This window comes from Micromys minutus (genome assembly GCF_963924665.1).
Source record: "Micromys minutus genome assembly, chromosome: 12".
Taxonomy (NCBI): domain Eukaryota; kingdom Metazoa; phylum Chordata; class Mammalia; order Rodentia; family Muridae; genus Micromys; species Micromys minutus.
This window is the reverse complement of record NC_137981.1, coordinates 31,825,047-31,843,512: the sequence shown is the minus strand read 5'-3', so window position 1 is coordinate 31,843,512 and position 18,466 is coordinate 31,825,047. Positions and strand designations below refer to the sequence as shown.

At 46.5% G+C, this 18,466-nt stretch overlaps 1 protein-coding gene across 2 annotated transcripts in view; it reads left to right on the top strand.

Annotated features, from left to right (window-relative positions):
- Positions 1 to 18,466, top strand: part of IL17RD (interleukin 17 receptor D) — a gene marked incomplete at its 5' end in the record, with an annotated part of 55,644 nt that overhangs the window by 17,901 nt on the left and 19,277 nt on the right. For both annotated transcript variants that reach the window (XM_080926220.1, XM_080926219.1), the window contains one exon: positions 16,836 to 16,893. In XM_080926220.1, the coding sequence (XP_080782346.1) occupies positions 16,836 to 16,893 (58 nt within the window). The remainder of the gene's footprint in view (positions 1 to 16,835; positions 16,894 to 18,466) is intronic.

Genomic DNA, 18,466 nt, shown 5'->3' with positions numbered 1-18,466 from the left:
ACTAGTGGATTTCCAACAGTATCTCCAGCTGCATCCGTTGAATAGCCCAGTTTCTTGATTCTCCAGAAAAAAAAAAAAAAAAGAAAAGAAAAAGAAAGAAAAAAGCCTGCAGCTTGTATCTCAGAGTACCCTCAGCTCAAACACCACTCGCTCTCAGATGCAGACCCTGAACCTTTCCCAAGCACCCTATGGTTTGGAAGCCCCTCATTGTGATCCATGGCTTGTGCTCTCCAACCCCCCCCCCCACTCCCCCAGCAGAAAGCATTCATGTGCTTCTCCTGCCGGGAGGCTAAGAGGGAAGGAAAAATTGTAGTCATCGTGGGGAGCTCTGAGTGGTTGTCACCCAGGCCACTTCTGCAGAGAGCTTTAGCTCTGGGTGAGAACATCTGGAGTTGTCTTCCTGTCTGCGAGAGCTGACAAAGGCCAAGGCGGGGACTGGTTTTTCAGTGTCTGTGCCTCCCACTCTGGTAGGTGCAGCATCAGGAGGCTTGAATTGTAGCCCTGTGTTCTGGCTGGGAAATGGGAAGTTTTGAGCCCCCCTACCCCCCAAGCTATTTTGTTCATTTGAATACCATAGCCTTGGATCTGTGGCCATCCTCAGACACCGTCCCAGGTCAGAGCCTGTAAATACATCTAGTGTGCTCTGTACACCAGGGTTGAATACCTTTAGGTCTTTAGTTTAAGGGGATTGTGTTGTGTTCTCAGCAACGGGAGAGACACAGGATTTGGATGCTGTATAGAGCTGTGTGAAGGTGTCTTCCTGCTCCTCTTGCCTGCTTTGGGAGGGCCTTGAGACAGTGCACTCTGGAGATGGTATCCATCCTTGTGGAGGAGGAGGACTGTACCTCTGACACTGTCTCCTTGATCCACACCAACCGTTTTGCCCCAGGTCCTGATGAGGTTGACTTAGAGTGTAGATAAATAAATACCTTCTGGTAGTTAGACAGTTCTGAGCCGTGGCCAATAAAACACTTCAGAAAGGATAACTCCCTGTGCCCTTCTAAGGTGGCGGAAGGAAGCGCTGGCTGACAGGGAGTCAAACAAACTTGAAGGTAGGTTACATTTCTGACATACCATTTCCCTCTGCTGACCTAGCAGCTGCACCGTGCTTTGAGAGGGGCTTAAGCTGTTGCTGTAAACTTGGGTTTGTGATAATGTAAACTATTATTAAGATTATCTTTTTATTCATAATTTATGTCTGACGCTCTGTATGCCTTATTTATGTTCTGTTTTAAAACACTCACTCACCTTCACCTTCGGTACCCAAAGCCAGCATCACACCCCTTCGACCTGGAGGGAAGCTTTGGAATAGACTATTTATACCTCTCTGGCTAAAAGGAACATTTCAGTGTATTCCACAGGCAGTGGCTCTTTTTTGCGATTTTTGACTTCCCGAGTTTGTCTCCCACTCACCCTCATCTGGTAGAAACATTTACCACTAAGGGCATTATGGAAGGGCTGGTGGCACTGTGCTGGCCAGGCCTGGCTTCCCTTTGCCCAGACAGGAGGGATGCCAGGTGAGTTCTGCCTCAGGTGCTCCAGCCTCATTTGTCAGCCGAGAGCTGGTTTGTGCATGAGCCAAGAAAATCTAATAACTGTTTCAGTTTTTAATAAAACGTTTCTCCCACCCTTTGTCTCTCCCTCTACTCCACCAAAAGAGGAGAACAGACTGAATTTTTAAGCACATCTGGACACTGTTTTTGTAAAACTTACCCTGAATTCCCAGAAGGAATGTATTGGTTCCCAGTTTTCGAAGCAAGAAAAAGCAAAGCAGCGCCTTTGTTTGTAAGTCCTGTGCTTGTGTGTTCTGATGAGACTGTAGAGAAAGAAGCTGCCATGGTTTGAGAATCCTTAGGCCCAAACAATGAGGCATTCGGAGTCTATGGATGAGTGACCTTTGGGTGTTTTTTTTCCCAATAATGGTGGGGAGCAAGGGTTCCATGTGCCGTTTTTGGGGGTGACTTTTTTCAAATATCTATGGCAATTGGAGTTAGGGCCATGGAGCAGGGACTTACAGACTTGGTGCTCTCTCCCATGAAGCCCCTTCTATGAACACTGTAGATGGTCATGTAACAGTGTTCCAGATCTGAGAGCCAGAAGGCCTGCAGTGGGAGATGGAGTCTGGCTTCCCTTTCCCAGGGCATGTTTGCATTCTTAGCTGAATCTTCTAGAAGCTTACCATTATTAAGAAAGAGCTAAGAAAGAAGGGTTGGTTAGGATGCATGTTGGGAGAATTACAAAACTGGTGGATTTCTCATAAAGATCAACCATAACTCAGCTGTTTTGGGGAAACATAACTCTGGCCAAACTGGCCATTGTAGACTTTAAAAAATTATTTATTTATTTATTTATTATATAGGTACACTGCAGCTGTCTTCAGACACACCAGTAGAGGGCATCAGATCTCACCACAGATTGCTATGAGCCACCATGTGGTTGCTGAGACTTGAACTCAAGACCTCTGGAAGAGCAGTCAGTGCTCTTAACCACCGAGCCATTTCTCCAGCCCTATTGTAGACTTTTTAAAACGCCCTTAAAAGTTATGTTTTAGAAATTGTACCTAGCAGCATTATCACAGTAATGTGGTTAGTAGGATCATAGCTTTACTGATAATAAATCATAAAGAAATTTATTTTGAAACAATTTTTGGCATACATATTTATTAAATAATACCATTTATTAAAGGTGAAAGCAATTTGCATGCTAGTGAGATTGATGTACTTTAAAAATTATACATAAATAATGAAACTCAGACTCTGGGGGTGCAGTTCTTTAGGCAGAGTAGTTGGGTAGTATACCCAGAGTCCTAGGAAAACATGACAGGTCTTTGTTTTCAATAATTAAGCCTTAAAAAAAAAACCAACCTAACAAACAAAATCAAGAGCAGTGAAGACATTGCTATTGGGGACAGACAGTAAGTAGTCTGCAGTCTGAGCCTAGTGGTCCGTTCACATGGCTGATTGTGTGGGAGAGCTTGTATTGTTTACAGCTGAGGTTTCTGCGGTAGCACTGGGTGCTGGAAACACCAGGGATTCCAAACACAGTTGACGCTGAGTTATTTTGTGGCTATCCCATGCTCAGATGGGATAATCAGAAAGTAGATCATGCTTTCCTTGATGCCATATTTTTCTCAGCTCTCAGAGGTTTAGAAGTTTAAGGAGCTGGGTATCAACATCCATGCCTTTAAATTCATTAATTCCAGTGCTTGAGAGGCCCGGGGCCAGGCCAGTCTCTCCAGGCTGGCCAGGACTACATTGTGAAACCTTGTGTCAAAACAAGAAACAGAAACAAGAACAAAAGTTTAAAAAGACGATTTAAAATAGTTCATCAATATAAGGATTTTATATACTCACAAAAGTCATTAAAACATCTATCTTGACATTTTACCTACAACCCATCTTAGTATGCTTTATTTTAATTATTTTTTTTCTTCTTTGTATGCTTTATGATAACCTCGATTTCTGTTTTAGGCCTCCTATTTTTATACCCTTATGTATTGGCTCATCTAGGCATGACTTCCTGCCTTCCAATACACTTAGAATATATGTATTACTTTAATAATATTGTTACTACATTGTTTTTATTCTTGTAGTTGCTTTATTTTTATGACAAAATTTCCAATGACCTTCTTTTAAAAAGACCTGTGGAGATGATTCAGTCTAAGGGAGGATACCTGCTTTGCAGGTAGATAGACCTGATAAAAGCATTCACATCACCCATATAGAATGGCTGCTAAAAAGGGGGTGGGACTGGAGAGATGGCTCAGTGGTTAAGAGCACTGGCTGCTCTTCCAGAGGTTGAGTTCAATTCCCAGCAACCACATGGTGGCTCACAACCATCTGTAATGGGATTTGCTGCCCTCTTCTGCTGTGTCTGAAGATAGCAACAGTGTATTCACATAACTAAAATAAATAAATCTTAAGAAAAGAAAAGAAAAAGAAAAGCTGCCTTGTCCCAAGTGTCTGGTCAGCACGGAGCATGGTCCCCAGAGCTCACTAGCCAGCCAGTATGACCAACAAGTGGTTGCTGTGTTCATTGAGAGACCTGGTCTCAAAAGAAGTGATAAACACAGTGTGCACCTGTCTTGCACTCAGGCACTCAAGCACGAACACAAACACACACACACACACACACACACACACACAGCAGAAGCATACCTGAGACACCTGGCTGATGGATGCTGGCTTTGCTGGGGTCTTCTGAAGGTTGAGCTGACTTTACTGAACGTACACTGGATAATGTTGGAAGTGCAAGGCATTCTTTCCTCCCACACCCAGGCTACATGTCTTGACTAATAACAAAATGGACTAATTGTTTTCTGTCCCCAGCTTGTTCTGTAGAGTTACCCCACCGTGCTGTTTTCCTCTTGCCTCCCCTGACCCTCTGGGAAGAGTGGTGGTGCTTAGGTTTCCAGAAGCTATAATGTGATTTACTCTGAAGGAAGGGAGACCGTGTCAGCCTGCTTCCTGGATTTGACAGTTTCCCTTTTAATTTTACACAGTTCTGTTACCCACATGAGACCAGTCACCTAATCATAAAATCCCTTAAATTTATGTAATTTTAAAGAAACATATAGGATAAATTATAGTAATTTGGTTACCCTTCAGAGGAGGGCTCAGGACACCACATAAGAAGCCGGTGGCCTGGGGTATCAGCTGTTCCTGTGCAGCACTAGGAAAAATCTGTCTGCTTCCCGTGGATACAATGTTTCTTTAGATCAGGAAAGGGGTTGGCTTTGCTATAACAATGATGCTTTCCTTTCATAGGGAGTATTAGTGAATGGTTAGAGCGGACTGGGACTTCAAAAGAATTTGGTGCAGTAGTGCTAATAACTCTCACCTTGTTAGGTTCTTTTTGTTACTTCTCTAATTGAAGTCTTGGGAAGGAGGAGGGGAGGAGAGAATGGGGAGGAAAAGGAGAAATAGCAGACAAGGGGCTGCCCATCCCATCTCCTGCTTCAAAAGCCCTGGCTCTGCTATGCATCTGGGGATTTTTCCCTTCAGCACCTGTTGGAAGGCCCTGGCTTTGTGGTCCGAAAGCAGGACTGTTCATCTGATAGCGTGGCCTCACCTTGACCCAGCTCCCATTCTTACTTTTGAAATGACTTTAGCTGGGAACTTTGACTTAATTTTTTTTTTCCAAAAAGTTTTATACCGCTTTTAATCCTTTTTTGGCAAGCCCCCTACTTCAGGACAAAAATGTTACAAGCTACTGATCTATTTCTGTTGTGTGCTTTGAGCTTTTTGTAAACATTTTTGGTGGGAAGTACGTGTTGAAGAAGACAGATGCATGGATAAGCCAAAGAAGGGGTCTCTCTTTGTCTCTCTCCCCTCTCTCCACCCTTCTCTCTCTCTCTCTCTCTCTCTCTCTCTGTGTGTGTGTGTGTGTGTGTGTGTGTGTGTGTGCTTCTCAGCCTTTGCTTTGTAGAAGAATGAACTCATCAATGCTGGGACCATTTCATCAGGGGAAAAATATGCTCCTACCTGCAGTTCCTTCTGCCTTGTCTGCCTTGTCTGCCTGAGAAATTTGCTCTGTGGTTGACCCTTGCTCTCTGTGGTAATCTGTGCTGCATGCCTTTGAGAGGACCTGCAGGGAAGGGTTCATGCCTGGGAAGGGCATTGCTTCTTCCAGGAACATTTATCTAAACTAAAAGCATCCAGGTGCTCAATATTTGATTTTCACACCTTTCTTTCCCTTAAAAAAAAAAACCTTCTCGGAAGGACTCATTGGTTATTTAGGAAAATTAAATCAAATCTGGTTACTTGGTAGACACAGTTATTTCTTGGCCTAAGTATCTACAATGATTTAATTGGTGTGTCATTGTATGTGTGGTTGCATGTGTGTGATTTAATGGGAATTCCACATGGTATCACTGGGAATGTAGGAAGAAAAACTTCTAGATTTATTGCTTGTAGTTGTAGGGCAGAGTCCTGGCTTCCATCCAAGAGCCTAAGGAGGCTTCAAGTTGGGGGCTCATTAGTGTTTGAATGTATCCTTCCAGTTTCTTACCATCTAAAACTCAGTTGACAAAAGTAAAAATCAGAACCAGCGATTAAACTCATTTGGCCTTTGAAAATTTCGGGACTGATGGAAATAAAGTTGTGAGGGACTGGGAATGAGGTGGGAGCTTTCTTTGCTGTGTACCAGCATCTTAGTTTTAACACTGATCGGATCTCTCTACTGCCGCCGTAAGACTAAGAGTCTGTAGAGCATGGAGATTTGGAGTTTCAGGCTGTCCCTCATGGTGACACCTAGGCAAACATTGAAAACGATGTCTAAAACCTAGCCACATGTCAACCACAAAAGCTGTGCTCTGTAAAGGCAGTTTAGGACTGAGAGAATCAGCTGTTTTCTTCATCTCTGGAGACTATGGAGTGTTCCCTCCATATCTAGGATTGAGGAACTTAAAAGGGAATAGCAATTAGCTACGTTGTGGTTTATTTTTAATTCAATTTCACCGAAATTGAGCAGACTTAGACATGACTTGGCACCTGTGATTGAAAAGTCATGGAGCCCCCACCCCACCCCCAGGAGCTTATTAGCCCATGAAACATAAATAGTTGTTGGCTTTGATGATATTGCTTTGTATACTTAGCAATTCCTGGCACCTTGGACAAAGTCTTCAATTACTGGGTAGAAACAGATGCTGCTTATGAAAGTCTTAACAGCTGCCCTAACCAAGAGTCCTACTTAAAACTGACTATACCTCCACTGACCTGCCCTTCTACTTGAATTTTGTAGTTGTTGACAAAGTGAAGTCCCAGTCTCATTTAGTTGACATGGTTGGTGTTAGGAGGGGCTGAAGTCTCCAGCAGAGCTGGGAGCTTTTTCTCAAATTCTCAGACACCCATCCCCTTCATGTAAAAAGCCAAAATTCTGCTAGAGGGTTTTAATGATAGAGAGAAAGCAGGATTCCAGCGTTTAGCAAGTCTTGCTCTCTTTGGAGATCAGGGCTCTTTTTAACCTAGTTCTGGGTTGGCTCTGCACCGCCACCTTTGTTCAGCCCTTGTAACCTGTGAGAACCAGGCAAACCCTTCTTTCCAGCGGATAGGTTTAAGAGGAGCTAAGATCTGAAGGCCCCTTGGAGGTTGCTGGCTTACTCTGTCAGCTTTGAGTGAGGCCGATTCCCGCAGCTGGAGAGAAACTGTCATGAATTGCCCAGGATGGCTGGCGCAGAGCTGAGGGAAGGGCTCTGGGAGGAGAGCCTTGTTCACATGCTTGTTAACAAATGCCCTGCCCAGGTCAGCCGGCATTTGCCCCGCCCCCCAGGTCCTGTTGTACACAGGAAGTCAGACGCTAATGATGTTAGTGAGGGGACAAAGGCGCCCAGCCGAGGAAAGGGCCTAATTGCTGTGTCCGGCTCCCAGGCGGCCAGCCTCCAGCTGGAGGGGGCTGGGCAGGATGCTCTAAGTGTTAACACCTGGAGCCTAAGATGCTGACTTCCTGGTTTTTTGAGGGCTGGGAAGGGGGCTTGTGGGTTGACTCCTTCACTCACTGACAGATTCTCTGGGGCACATTTTAGGGAAGTGGTATCTAAGAGATTAGATGCAAATGGTTCTATCTGGAGGCCAGGCTTTTAATGTCACCCATGAGAAGGAGGGCTGGTGGAGAACCAGGAGGACCAAGACTTGAACCTGCCATCCAGACTGATTTTTGCTTTACTTCTAAACTGGCTGATTTCTTCCCCCTTCTGCAACAAATGGACCGGGAAAGGGCCAGATCTCCCAGAGACAGGCTGGTATGGGAAGGATCACTCTAAGGTGGGGAATTATAGTCAGGATTGGTGGAGAGATGCTTCATTTTCTTAAGAGATGAAGGTTTGAGCCAGTGGAGAGCCCAGGAAGTCCAGCTTCCGGCCAGTTGAGGAGTAAAGGGAGCACTGACAGGGTGTGGAATGAAGTATTGGTAGGGTGAGTAGTGAAAGGAGTACTGGAAGGATGGGGAGTGAAGGGAGCACTGACAGGATGGGGAGTGAAGGGAACACTGGTAGGATGAAGTGTGAAGGGAGCACCGGAAGGATGAGTAAAGGGAGCACTGGCAGGATGGGGAGTGAAGGGAGCACTGGCAGGATGAGCAGTGAAGGGAATATTGGGAGGATGGAGAGTGAAGGGAGCACTGGCAGGATGGGGAGTGAAGGGAGCACTGACAGGATGAGCAGTGAAGGGAATATTGGGAGGATGGAGAGTGAAGGGAGCACTGACAGGATGGGGAGTGAAGGGAGCACTGACAGGATGGGGAGTGAAGGGAGCACTGGCAGGATGGGGAGTGAAGGGAACACTGGTAGGATGAAGTGTGAAGGGAGCACCATCAGGATGAGGAGTGAAGGGAGCACTACTAGCCATCCAGTTGGGACTTCGCCGTATGTAGCTGTGGGTGCAGGTGGGATTTAGGAATAACTTCTAGAGGGAGCAGTTGGACGTTTGCATGACAGGAGTGGACACACCCAGGCAATGCCTGGTTTCAGGTGTGGTCTTGGGATTCTTTGTGTGTAAAGGAGTGCTTAGAACCCGTCGAAATTGTTAAGGGTTCTGTGGGAGTTCGGAATGTTGCAGGCTTCTTCACAGGTGTTCTAGAAACCCTTCCTCTCAACTGCACCAGAGCCCCCAATAACCGGAAAGTGCGGCTCTGCAGGGATCTGATGAGGGCTGCTATTTAGATGAGTCTTAGACTGGGCTTTTCCGCTGGGCTCAAGGCAGGCAGTCTGAGTGCCTGGTCATTTGGATTTTTGTAAGTTGGAAATAAAAGCTCCAAGTCTGTCTCTTTCCTAAATAAATGAGGGGAGGCTGGAGAAAGCCATAGAGAAGGAGTGTGGTGTTTGCTTGTTTTCAGTCCTGGACCATCCTGTGGACAGACTTAATCATCTTAGGAGGCAGCATGTGTTAGAATCTGTATGGAGGGAAGAGACGAAGTTCCCATGGCAACATCACAGTCTCCCATTTCTGGGTATTCGTGCTGTAGAAGCTGAATTCCAGATGTGACACAGAGCTGGAGACCCCTCCTGCCTTCAGAAACCGTGTTTGAAGTGGGTGCAGCTAAGCACACGGCTCCCTGTGTGGTCCTAAGGCTTTTATTAGTAGTTAGGTCTTGTGCTGAACATTTCCTCTCAGCTTAAGCATAACAATCATGTTGATAGCTTAAAGTTTTCCACCATTGTCTAATCACTGTTTTGCTCTCTCGGAAGAGACTTCCTTGAGCTTCCGAGGAGAAGTCTTTGTTCCCTTCACAGCTAAGTGAGAGCGAGCCATTGGCCCATTTGCTGGGTGGGTATTTCAGGGGCTGGGTGTTTGCTTCTTCTCTGACCCAGTGCTTACAGAAACTGGTTAATCTCTGTCTGCGAGCTGGCTATGTGAGAGCCTAGCTGTGGATAACCTGCACTTTACCTTGAAGATGCCGGCTGTCTGACATGAGGTTCTCATTTCAGTTGGGGGAATGGGGTAAGGCACAGGAAAAGGCCCGGCCCTCAGTCCCAGAGGCATGTTTTATAGCCTGCCTTTGACGTTTTTCAGAACTAGATGGAAAAATGCAACAATCTGTGTTTGTATCAGCCATGGGGACACAGCTGAAATCCTTAGCAGAGTTACTGGAGAAGGGGCTTCCAAGGCCTTGGTAAACCAAGGAGGCAGTGGGACATTGTTCTGGTTTTAAAGAAAACAAAATGGTTTTTATGTATATGGCTCTGTGTTTATGCATGCATGAGTGAAGTACAGGTGTCCAGAGAGGCCAGAAGAGGGCACTGGAGCCCCGGCACAAATGCTTTTAGCCACTGAGATAGCTTTCTATCCCTTTGCTTTATTATTATTATTATTATTATTATTATTATTATTATTATTTTGTTTATCTGAGCTAAGCTCTTCCTTTGCAGCTCTGCCTGGCTTGTAACTCACTACTTGTCTTAGGCTGGTCTTGAATTCATGGTTGTCCTCAGTCTCCCAAGAGATTATAGACAGGAACCATCATTCTGGCCTTCCGTTTTTAAGCACAGAAAAGAGCTAGCTTGTGTGTGTGTGTGTAGTATGTGCTTGTGCATGTGTGTATGTGTTGATCTTTCTGGGCTTTAACTGTACAAATATGTTCCAGCATCAAAGCGATAAAAGCAAACAGTGAAACGAATAAGGAATCTTGAGACACAAATCCCACAGAGGCTCCCATTACTTGGATTAGAGGTATCTGAGAGTCAGTCTTGACACTGGTTGTTTTTAATGGACTGGTGGAAGGCTGGGTGCAGGGTGGGGACAGTGAAGTGGAACCCGGGTGGAAGTGGGAGACTTGAGTTTGATAAGAAGGACACATGATAATTGGCCTGTGGCTCCATACAAGGGCTCAGCAATAATTGTCCCTTCAGCTTTCCTTTGGGAGCGTGAAATAAGGAACATGTGTGTTCTGATTAGCGGCACGTCAGAAATGAACCATGATTATGGCTTTGGTCTGGCGCACAGACCTCGCTTTGGACTAGTGATTTCCTCTCTCCCCAAGCAAATCTCTTTAATTAGCTTAAAAGCTCCAGGTCTTTGGGGGCCGATGGAGTAATTACTAGTGGGAACCCCACGTCTCTCCCTGAGAGCTTGTGTGCTCCTTGCTGGACATCCAAGACCTTACCTACCCAAACCAGACTGTTGGCATGTCTCCGAAACTAGTGGGATCTATGGAGAGCGAGAGAAGCGCTCCCCAGGAATGTGGGGAGACGGCATCCTGAGCAAATCCAGCCGAGGGCTGGCTTTCTCATTCGATTTCCTTGTCTTTGGACTCACCGAATTCTCCTTAGCTTACATCACCTGGGGTGGCTCTGCTGTTCCTTATCCTTTATTTCTTTTGCTTGAGTTCTCTCTCTCTCTCTCTCTCTCTCTCTCTCTCTCTCTCTCTCTCTCTCTCTCTCTCTCTCTCTCTCTCTCTCTCTCTCTCTCTCTCTCCTGGTGTCATCCATTTGTGCATTTCTCCCAGCGAGTTTTCTGCGATCGTTTTGCTTTCTTCAGTTCAGTCTGGAAACTCAAGGTGAGCATAATTCCGAGCATAGTGAAAAGTGGGAGCTGGCCTTTGTTTTGGCTGGGCTCCAGCTCACCCCGAACCAAATTACAGAGGTGGCAGGCAGGTCAGGGTGAGGTGGCAGAATATTCTGACCAGTACATAAGGAATATATTCTGCTGATACTCATGGTGGGACTTCATCCCCAAAGATGCACACAGGTTTGAGTGGAAAAGAGAGACCAAGGTCAGCTCTCCTGCATATGTGCCATCCCCACCTTCCCCCTTACACTCCTCCAGGAGGAAAAAAAAAACCCCAAAACCCTATCTCATTCCTAGGCTTGGCACACAGTCAGCCTTGGATAGATACGGTTTTTGCCTAAATAAATAAATGTATGACTAAGCCAAAAAATACATATGCAAACTTCACTTTGGTGTTCTGTGGTGCTTTTTTTTTTTTTTTTTTTTTTTTTTAAACGAGCTACTCATAGAGCTGGTCAACTGCTTTGTAAACTCTTCTCTAGGAAACAGTCCTGGGCTTTTAGCTACTACACCATTTTGATATTTAATGAGCAGAGAATTAAAGGTACTTGTTTGTTGCCTGTTATTCAAAAACCTATAAATGCCGTAGCCTAAGCCCGTGGCCTCAGGGTGTTACATTCTTAGTTAATTAACCACTCCCACTCACTGCACTAACGGTAGCTTTTAATTTGTTCCAAGAGGGAGCTAGGAAGCAGGCCCTGTGCCTGAAGCTCTGCTGTGAAATTTCCTTTGGTTGGTGCACTATCGTGGGGGTGGGACGCCTGGAAGCGGCCAAGAGCCTGATGCTTCACTTGGGAGAAAAGTCAAGACACAAAATGGTGGCTGTTGGGTAGGATTCTTCCCAAACATCATGCTGCTATGGCCAGTCTCCAGAGAATGTCACAGGATTTAAAGCTAACCGAAGACAATGGTGTGCCAGGGCAGCATTTTGGGTCCGCCTCTGATGGTTTAAGGGCCATTTAGGATAGATTTAAGGCAAGATGTGCTGTAAGTATGACAAAAGAAAGCAGGCCAGTGGTGAGGCCAAAACATGACTGCATTCTGTGTGCTTGCAGTTTAGCGCAGTTGGTAGTGTTGCCAAAAGTGCACGGAAGCCCTCCTGTGTTTGACCCCGAGTGCCGGTAAACTGGGTGTGGTGACAGCGGCCTAGAATTCCAGCACTCAGGAGCAAGAGGTGAGAGGATTAGTTCAAAGTCATTTTTGCACTAAATGGAGTTTGAGGTCTGTCTGGGCTAGACATGGTAACCCTTGACCCTTGATCTCAGCAGAGGACAGGTGGATCTCTTTGCCAACCTGGTTTTCCGTAGCCAGTTACAGGCCAGCCAATTCAATACAAACCAAACAAAGCATCAGAAAGTCAAGGATGCTCCCATTCAAAGCAGCTAAGAAGCTTTGAGAAAGCTGGTGACAACATTCAGTGAACAGAATACACAGTGCAGACCAGAAGCGAAACTTTAAGTTCATTTCATACAAAAGAACCGAGGTGTGTGTGTGTTTATTTTTTTAAACCCCTCCCCCACCCCCACCCCTTTTCTTTTTTTACACACACCTATCTAGCTCGGAGAAGTCTCAGCTTTCATGTGTTCCTCATACATCACCTGGCTGCGGCTCAGTGTCAAAAAGCTTTGCAGAGACAGTTGCAGGTTCGATGCCACTTGGTGTATGTCACCTCACTATCAGCCCTACACTAGTCCTTTCTTTCAAAAGGCTTTGTTCTTGTGCTTGTAGCTCAGAGAAGTTAAAAAACCTGCCTGAGGTCACACAGCAGGGAGGGCTGATTAGCTTAAGCCCCACCCCCTTCACTCCAGATGACTTCCAGGCAAACCTGCAGAAATCCTGCCACCTCTGGGCAGCATTCCAAGGCCCAGCTCTGAGGGATCAGTGTTTCCAGTCTGACTGAGGCCAGGTGACAGGTGTGACAATGATTAGCTGGGTACGGGGAGACCAGCCTGCCTTGGAACATGCACCTGTTGGGTCTCAAGCCCAGGACAAGTGGCTAACTAAGGTGCCCATTGAACATGTCCAAGTGGACCTGGTCACCAGCTCCTCCCAGAATCCCTAAGTACCTACCTGTTACAGGGTGTGGCTGATATACTCTGCACCCTATCCTGAGCTCCCAGCCACACTGTCCTTCTCATTTTGGTTACCTGGGCTTTTGTCTGCCCCTCACTCTCCTGGCTCTCCTCCTCACATGGCCTGTGCTTTCCTTTGTATCTGCAATAAACATTCACCTCCACCATACCCAAGAGCAGTCTTGTCTGTCTGCCCTTCCTTCCTTCCTTCCTTCCTTCCTTCCTTCCTTCCTTCCTTCCTTCTTTCCTTCCTTCCTTCCTTCCTTCCCCCTTTCGTTCGTTGCTCTGAAAACCACCTTGAACTTAATGGCATAAGATAACATAAAATTCCTGTCTTCCTGGAGGTCAGAATTCTGAATCTCAAGCTACTGAAGTCAGTGTTGGCTCCTTGAGGCTGCAGGGAAGAATCCGTCCCTCCTCACTTGGCCCAGCCTCTAGAGGCTGCCCAGGCTCTGGCTCAGAAGCTCCTTCCTCTTCTGTCTTCAAGTATGTGAATCATTCTCCAGTTAGCCAGTCTCCCTCTTCACCTCCCCTCTGAGGTTCTCCGACACCAACCCTTCAGGGTCTTCTAAGAATCTTCACATTGGCCCACCATGATGACCCAGAACAATGTTCCCAATTCTGCATCACTGACCTTAATTGGTTTACACAGTCCCTCCCACTGGATGTAACATCAGTCCCGGGTTCTAGGGCTTGGATGTGGGCATGTTTAAGAGGTTTTCATTTCTGTCTGTCTTAATAGAAAGGAAACAACAGTGTTCTTCCAGCTAGCCTGGGTGCAGTGTTTCTAAGGTGGCTCCTGTGGAATAGCTTAAACAGTTGGGATGTAAGGGCAGCAGCCCTGCTCACATGCTGAGAAACTTGCAAGAGCTTTAAAGGGCTTAATACCAGTAAAAGGTCTTTAAAGTCAGGGGAGAGCTGGTAACCAGGGAGGTGCCCCGGTTTTGAGCTTCATTGCTAGACATGGTTAGTTCCAGGTCTTGGGGGCTCCAGTTGCCTGTGGAATTAAAATCTTCACCACATTTATGCTCACAGAAGTGCCACGCTCGTGGAATCGTATTGACTACAATGACTAAGAATGACCAGTGAATAGATAGGCAGACTGTGTCAGGTCCATGATGTGTTAGTTAAGGACCAGGCTAGATAAGTCAGGCAGCCTGGGGGGTGGGCATGGGGTACGATCTGGGTGATGGGAAGGGATTCATGGGGACGTGAAGAAAAGGGAATTCTGAGGGATACAGGCATGCCTGAGTAGAGTTGAAGTGATTTATGGGGTTTTTGGCTGGGATGAGGATTTGTTGGGGAGTTAGGCAGTTAAAGGTACATGAAGAATAAGGTATAGAAGGAGCCAGTGAAGGACTGATACTGTGGGAACAAAGGAAGACAGATGAGGTCCGAGTTTGTGCCTCACCTTTGTGCCTAGAGCCACTTGAAGTTCAGGTCTGGATCTGATTTATATCTGGACGCCCAGCCCTGAGGGCTCAGGACATGTTGGAAAGAAACATCAGGGGGTAATGGGTAGGTGCCACACACAGGTCTTAATGTCCTTGAAGCCAGCTCCCCACATTTCAGAACCCTTGCTTGGATTAATTTAGGTTCTTGTGTGCAGAGCACACAGCTCATTAACCTTCGGAGATGTCTGCTAAATGATGTTACAAACATGCCTCAGTTGAAATGTAGGGGGAACAAACAAAAGATAAAGGGGAGAGCCAACCAAACTCCAAAAGTCATGCACTTGGTCACTAGAGCCCCTGACACCTGCTCTTGAATATCCTTGTTGAAAATCCTTCTACGTGGCTGCATGGTCTTCTTCAACCCCCTCTCTCTGAGAAGGAAATTGCTGTGCATATTCTTTTAAAACAAACAGGCAAGCAAGCAAACAAAACCATTCAGATACTTGCCACTCTAGCTGTTGTCAGTAGAGGGGAGTGGTGGTGTCCTTTCTATTGTCAGCTGTGAATACTGACCTTGGCCTCTACACTGGTTCTTCTCTCAGGCTCTGGGTACATCTTATATATGGTGTCCCTATTCATCATTCATCCTTACTCAGGCTCTGCCTTGGGGAGGAAGCCTGTGTTTCTCGGCTGCTGGCTCTTTATATTAGCCACATGTGCTTTGTTCTCTAAATGGGGATTGGTCAGTGGACAAGGGATTTGCAATTTATCTGTATCCTATTAGTCTTCCATGAAAGGATGTGCAAACACCAGGCAGCTTCATGTGGGCTCATTGCATACTGCCATAGCTAAAATAATGTCTGGTTCATTGTGGAACGTGAGTCTGTTTATATCCTGGGGCTCCGTGAGGGAGAAGAATGGTGTGCTTGGCAGTTTTGAGCATTCCTAGAGGGCTGTGGGAATTGGGTTGTCCTCTTCTTAGTTGTTACTTGGGTCTCTGCCTCCTGGAAGTCAGGCAGCTTCTGTTTGTACAGATTGATGGCAAAGGAGGGATGGATGCTCTTAGTATTTCACAGTCCACAGTTTCCTATCCTGAGATGAGGTCTGGAGTCTCACAGTATGCAAAGAAGAAAGGGTGGAGAAAGGAAGCTCGAGCAAGAAGGGAGCCCTGGGGGCTGTGAGGGCATCTGGCTGATTTGAGTTTGGTGGTCTTGCTTTCTTTGTCTTCCCTTGGTGTGTCTGTGTGTCTCTGCCTCTTTCTGCACAGCTGTGACTTTCCAATCTGAACCCGGGGATACGGTTTCAGTGGGCGTGCCTGGCTTCAGGATAAGCAGCTTGAACATGACTGCAGCATATGGAAGTGATGGCGATGTGGCCACCAGAAGTGTTCTCCACGTTGTGTCTCAGTGTAACAATTGCTCATTAAACACCAGGCTGCCAGCATATGGTTTTCCCCAACATCTTCCTTGTTAAGTGGAAGCTTTAGCTGTGTGGTTAAAATAGTTTCCCATCATTTAGCACTTTAAGAATTAACATATTTTGGAGAATTCCCCAATTAATACCGAATGGCACTTTTGCAGGTTATTGGAGAGAGATTTAAACAGAGTCGGTAGACCTGGCTTGGCCAACCCACAGCAGCCCTTTCTCCTGAGGATCAGCTTTGGGGTTAGGAAGAGGTGGGGTCGTTGTGAGGATCTGGTGCTCCCTCTGTGGCTGCTGCAATTAGAGTGGGAAGTCTGGTGTTGTTACCCTACCATTAAGGCTACAGATGGCTAATGACCACATCACCGGGAGTTAGGAGTTGGAGCTTTGAAAGTCTTTTTTCTTTTATGACCCACCCTGAGTATTTCCAATGTAGGTATGGAGGCGAGGCAATGAAGAATTTTTTCATTAAAAGTAATGGCTTATTCCCACATTCAGTCCTCTTGGAATGAGAACTGGTTTCCGTAGACTTGGGGAATTGCCTATCTGTCTTGCCTTGCTAGAGCTTTCGGATGAGGCTGTCTGGTGGGCGAGTTTAATAGCCAATCAGAGGATCCAACTGGAAGGACTCCATCTGGCAGTCTTGGTCTCTATCCTAATTGTACTTCTAATGAATTATTTAACCCCTAAACAGACCAGTCTGTTCCTGTTGTCCTAGGACAAAGAGAGCACAAGATCCCTAGTGGGGCCGATTCCCTTGGACCGGAGGGTGTTTGGAGTGGGTGGGTGGGTGGGTCATGGAGCAGCGTAAGGAGTAGAAGCTGACCTGTAGTACTGACCTGACCCTGGGCCTCTACAGTGCTTCGTGTGTTTAGATTCTGTGGGGAAGCTATGCTGGGAAAGTGAGTAAGCTTCACTCTGTATCATGTTCTCTTGTTCTCCCACAGGGAGTGGGGCCGGCCAGCAGAAACAGCGGGCTGTACAACATCACCTTCAGATATGACAGTAAGTAACCAGCCTGACTACAGAGACAGGGGCCCTTTCCAAAATCCAAAGCTCGCACGCTTGTACTCTGTCGAGGACACTGCAGATCTCCGGGTTGGGGACTTTTCTGAACCGGCTCAGGTTTGTCAGCAGTTAAAGGATTGTAGTCTCCATTAAACCACCAAACTGGGAGCTTGAAGAGGTCAAGTGTCTTCAACTCAGACACTTGTCTTCAAGAGCAAATACAGATGTTAGTGGGTCACACTAGGGGATAAGGGTAGGCTTGATGGTAGGTTGGAGACTGGCAAACTGGGCAGTCCACTGATCTGACGTGGGCACAGATTCCGAACTCCAGCTCATTGTGGTCTTGTGGGATTCCCAGTGGGGGTGGCTAGATGTGGTTTTTAAGGATATTCAGAAGTTCTAGGAATAACACCCTCACTCCATAAAATACTTTTCAATATTGGCCTGTATTTAAGATTTCTCTCTCTCTCTCTCTCTCTCTCTCTCTCTCTCTCTCTCAAGCAGAGTGGGCCAAGTTGATCTGTGTTTCAGGGTGGCCCAGGGGTCTCTCTCTAGGTAGCCATTGCTGAAACGGGGCGGTACCTATTTCATCTCCCCGTGTCAGGCCTGCCTGCTGTGGCTCAGTCAGCACTGTCCACTGTGTGGGAAAGCATGCAGCAGCATTTTTTTCCCCTGAACTTCCCTGACTGGATTGTTTTCTAAGGTGACTTTCCCTCTGATTAAACATTTACAGTCTGTTCTGAACAGCTTTTGTCCTTCCTCCAGAGGAAGTTAGATTGAGCTCTAAGTATTTTCACCATATAAACACTAATTTAAATGTAAACAGGACAAGAGGGACACTCCCTTTTGTTGGCTCTTGATTGCTCATTCATCTCATAGAAAAGGTCAATGGGGTAACTGGCTATCCTCTGACCAAGCTTGGATTGTTGAGGTCATGAATGCAGTCTGACAACCTTTTTTTTTTTAAAGAATTATTTTATGAGTACACCGTAGCAGTTTTTTAAAGATGACATCCTGGGTTTCGGTACCAATGTTAGGAAAAGGATGAAGAGAGTGGGGAGGATGTGGCCCATGGAGGTGCCACGAGGCCTGGAGGCAAGGGGGATGCCTCTGGGGGATCCTTGTTGGGAATCCCTTCCCCCTGAGGGACCAGACACTTGAAGGTATAGTACAGAACAGAATTTATTCAGGTCATGGGGGAGTTAAGAGGTAGTAGAGGCAGAGAGAGAGAAGAGAGGAGTAAAGGAGTAGAGGCTGGCCATGAGCATGGAGAGAGAAAAGGGAAGGGGAAGAGGGGGGACAATGGGGGAGAAAGGAAGGGAGAAAGAGAGAGAGAGAGAGAAGAGGGGTCAAGCAGCCCCTTTTATAGTGTCAGGTTACTGGGGCAGAGCATACCTGGCTATTGCCAGGTAACTGAGGGGGTGGGGTTTACAGAATCCCAACAGTAGCTCTCTTCAGACACACCAGAAGAGGGCATCAGATCTCATTACAGATGGTTGTGAGCCACCATGTGGTTGCTGGGAATTGAACTCAGGACCTCTGGAAGAACAGCCAGTGCTCTTAACCGCTG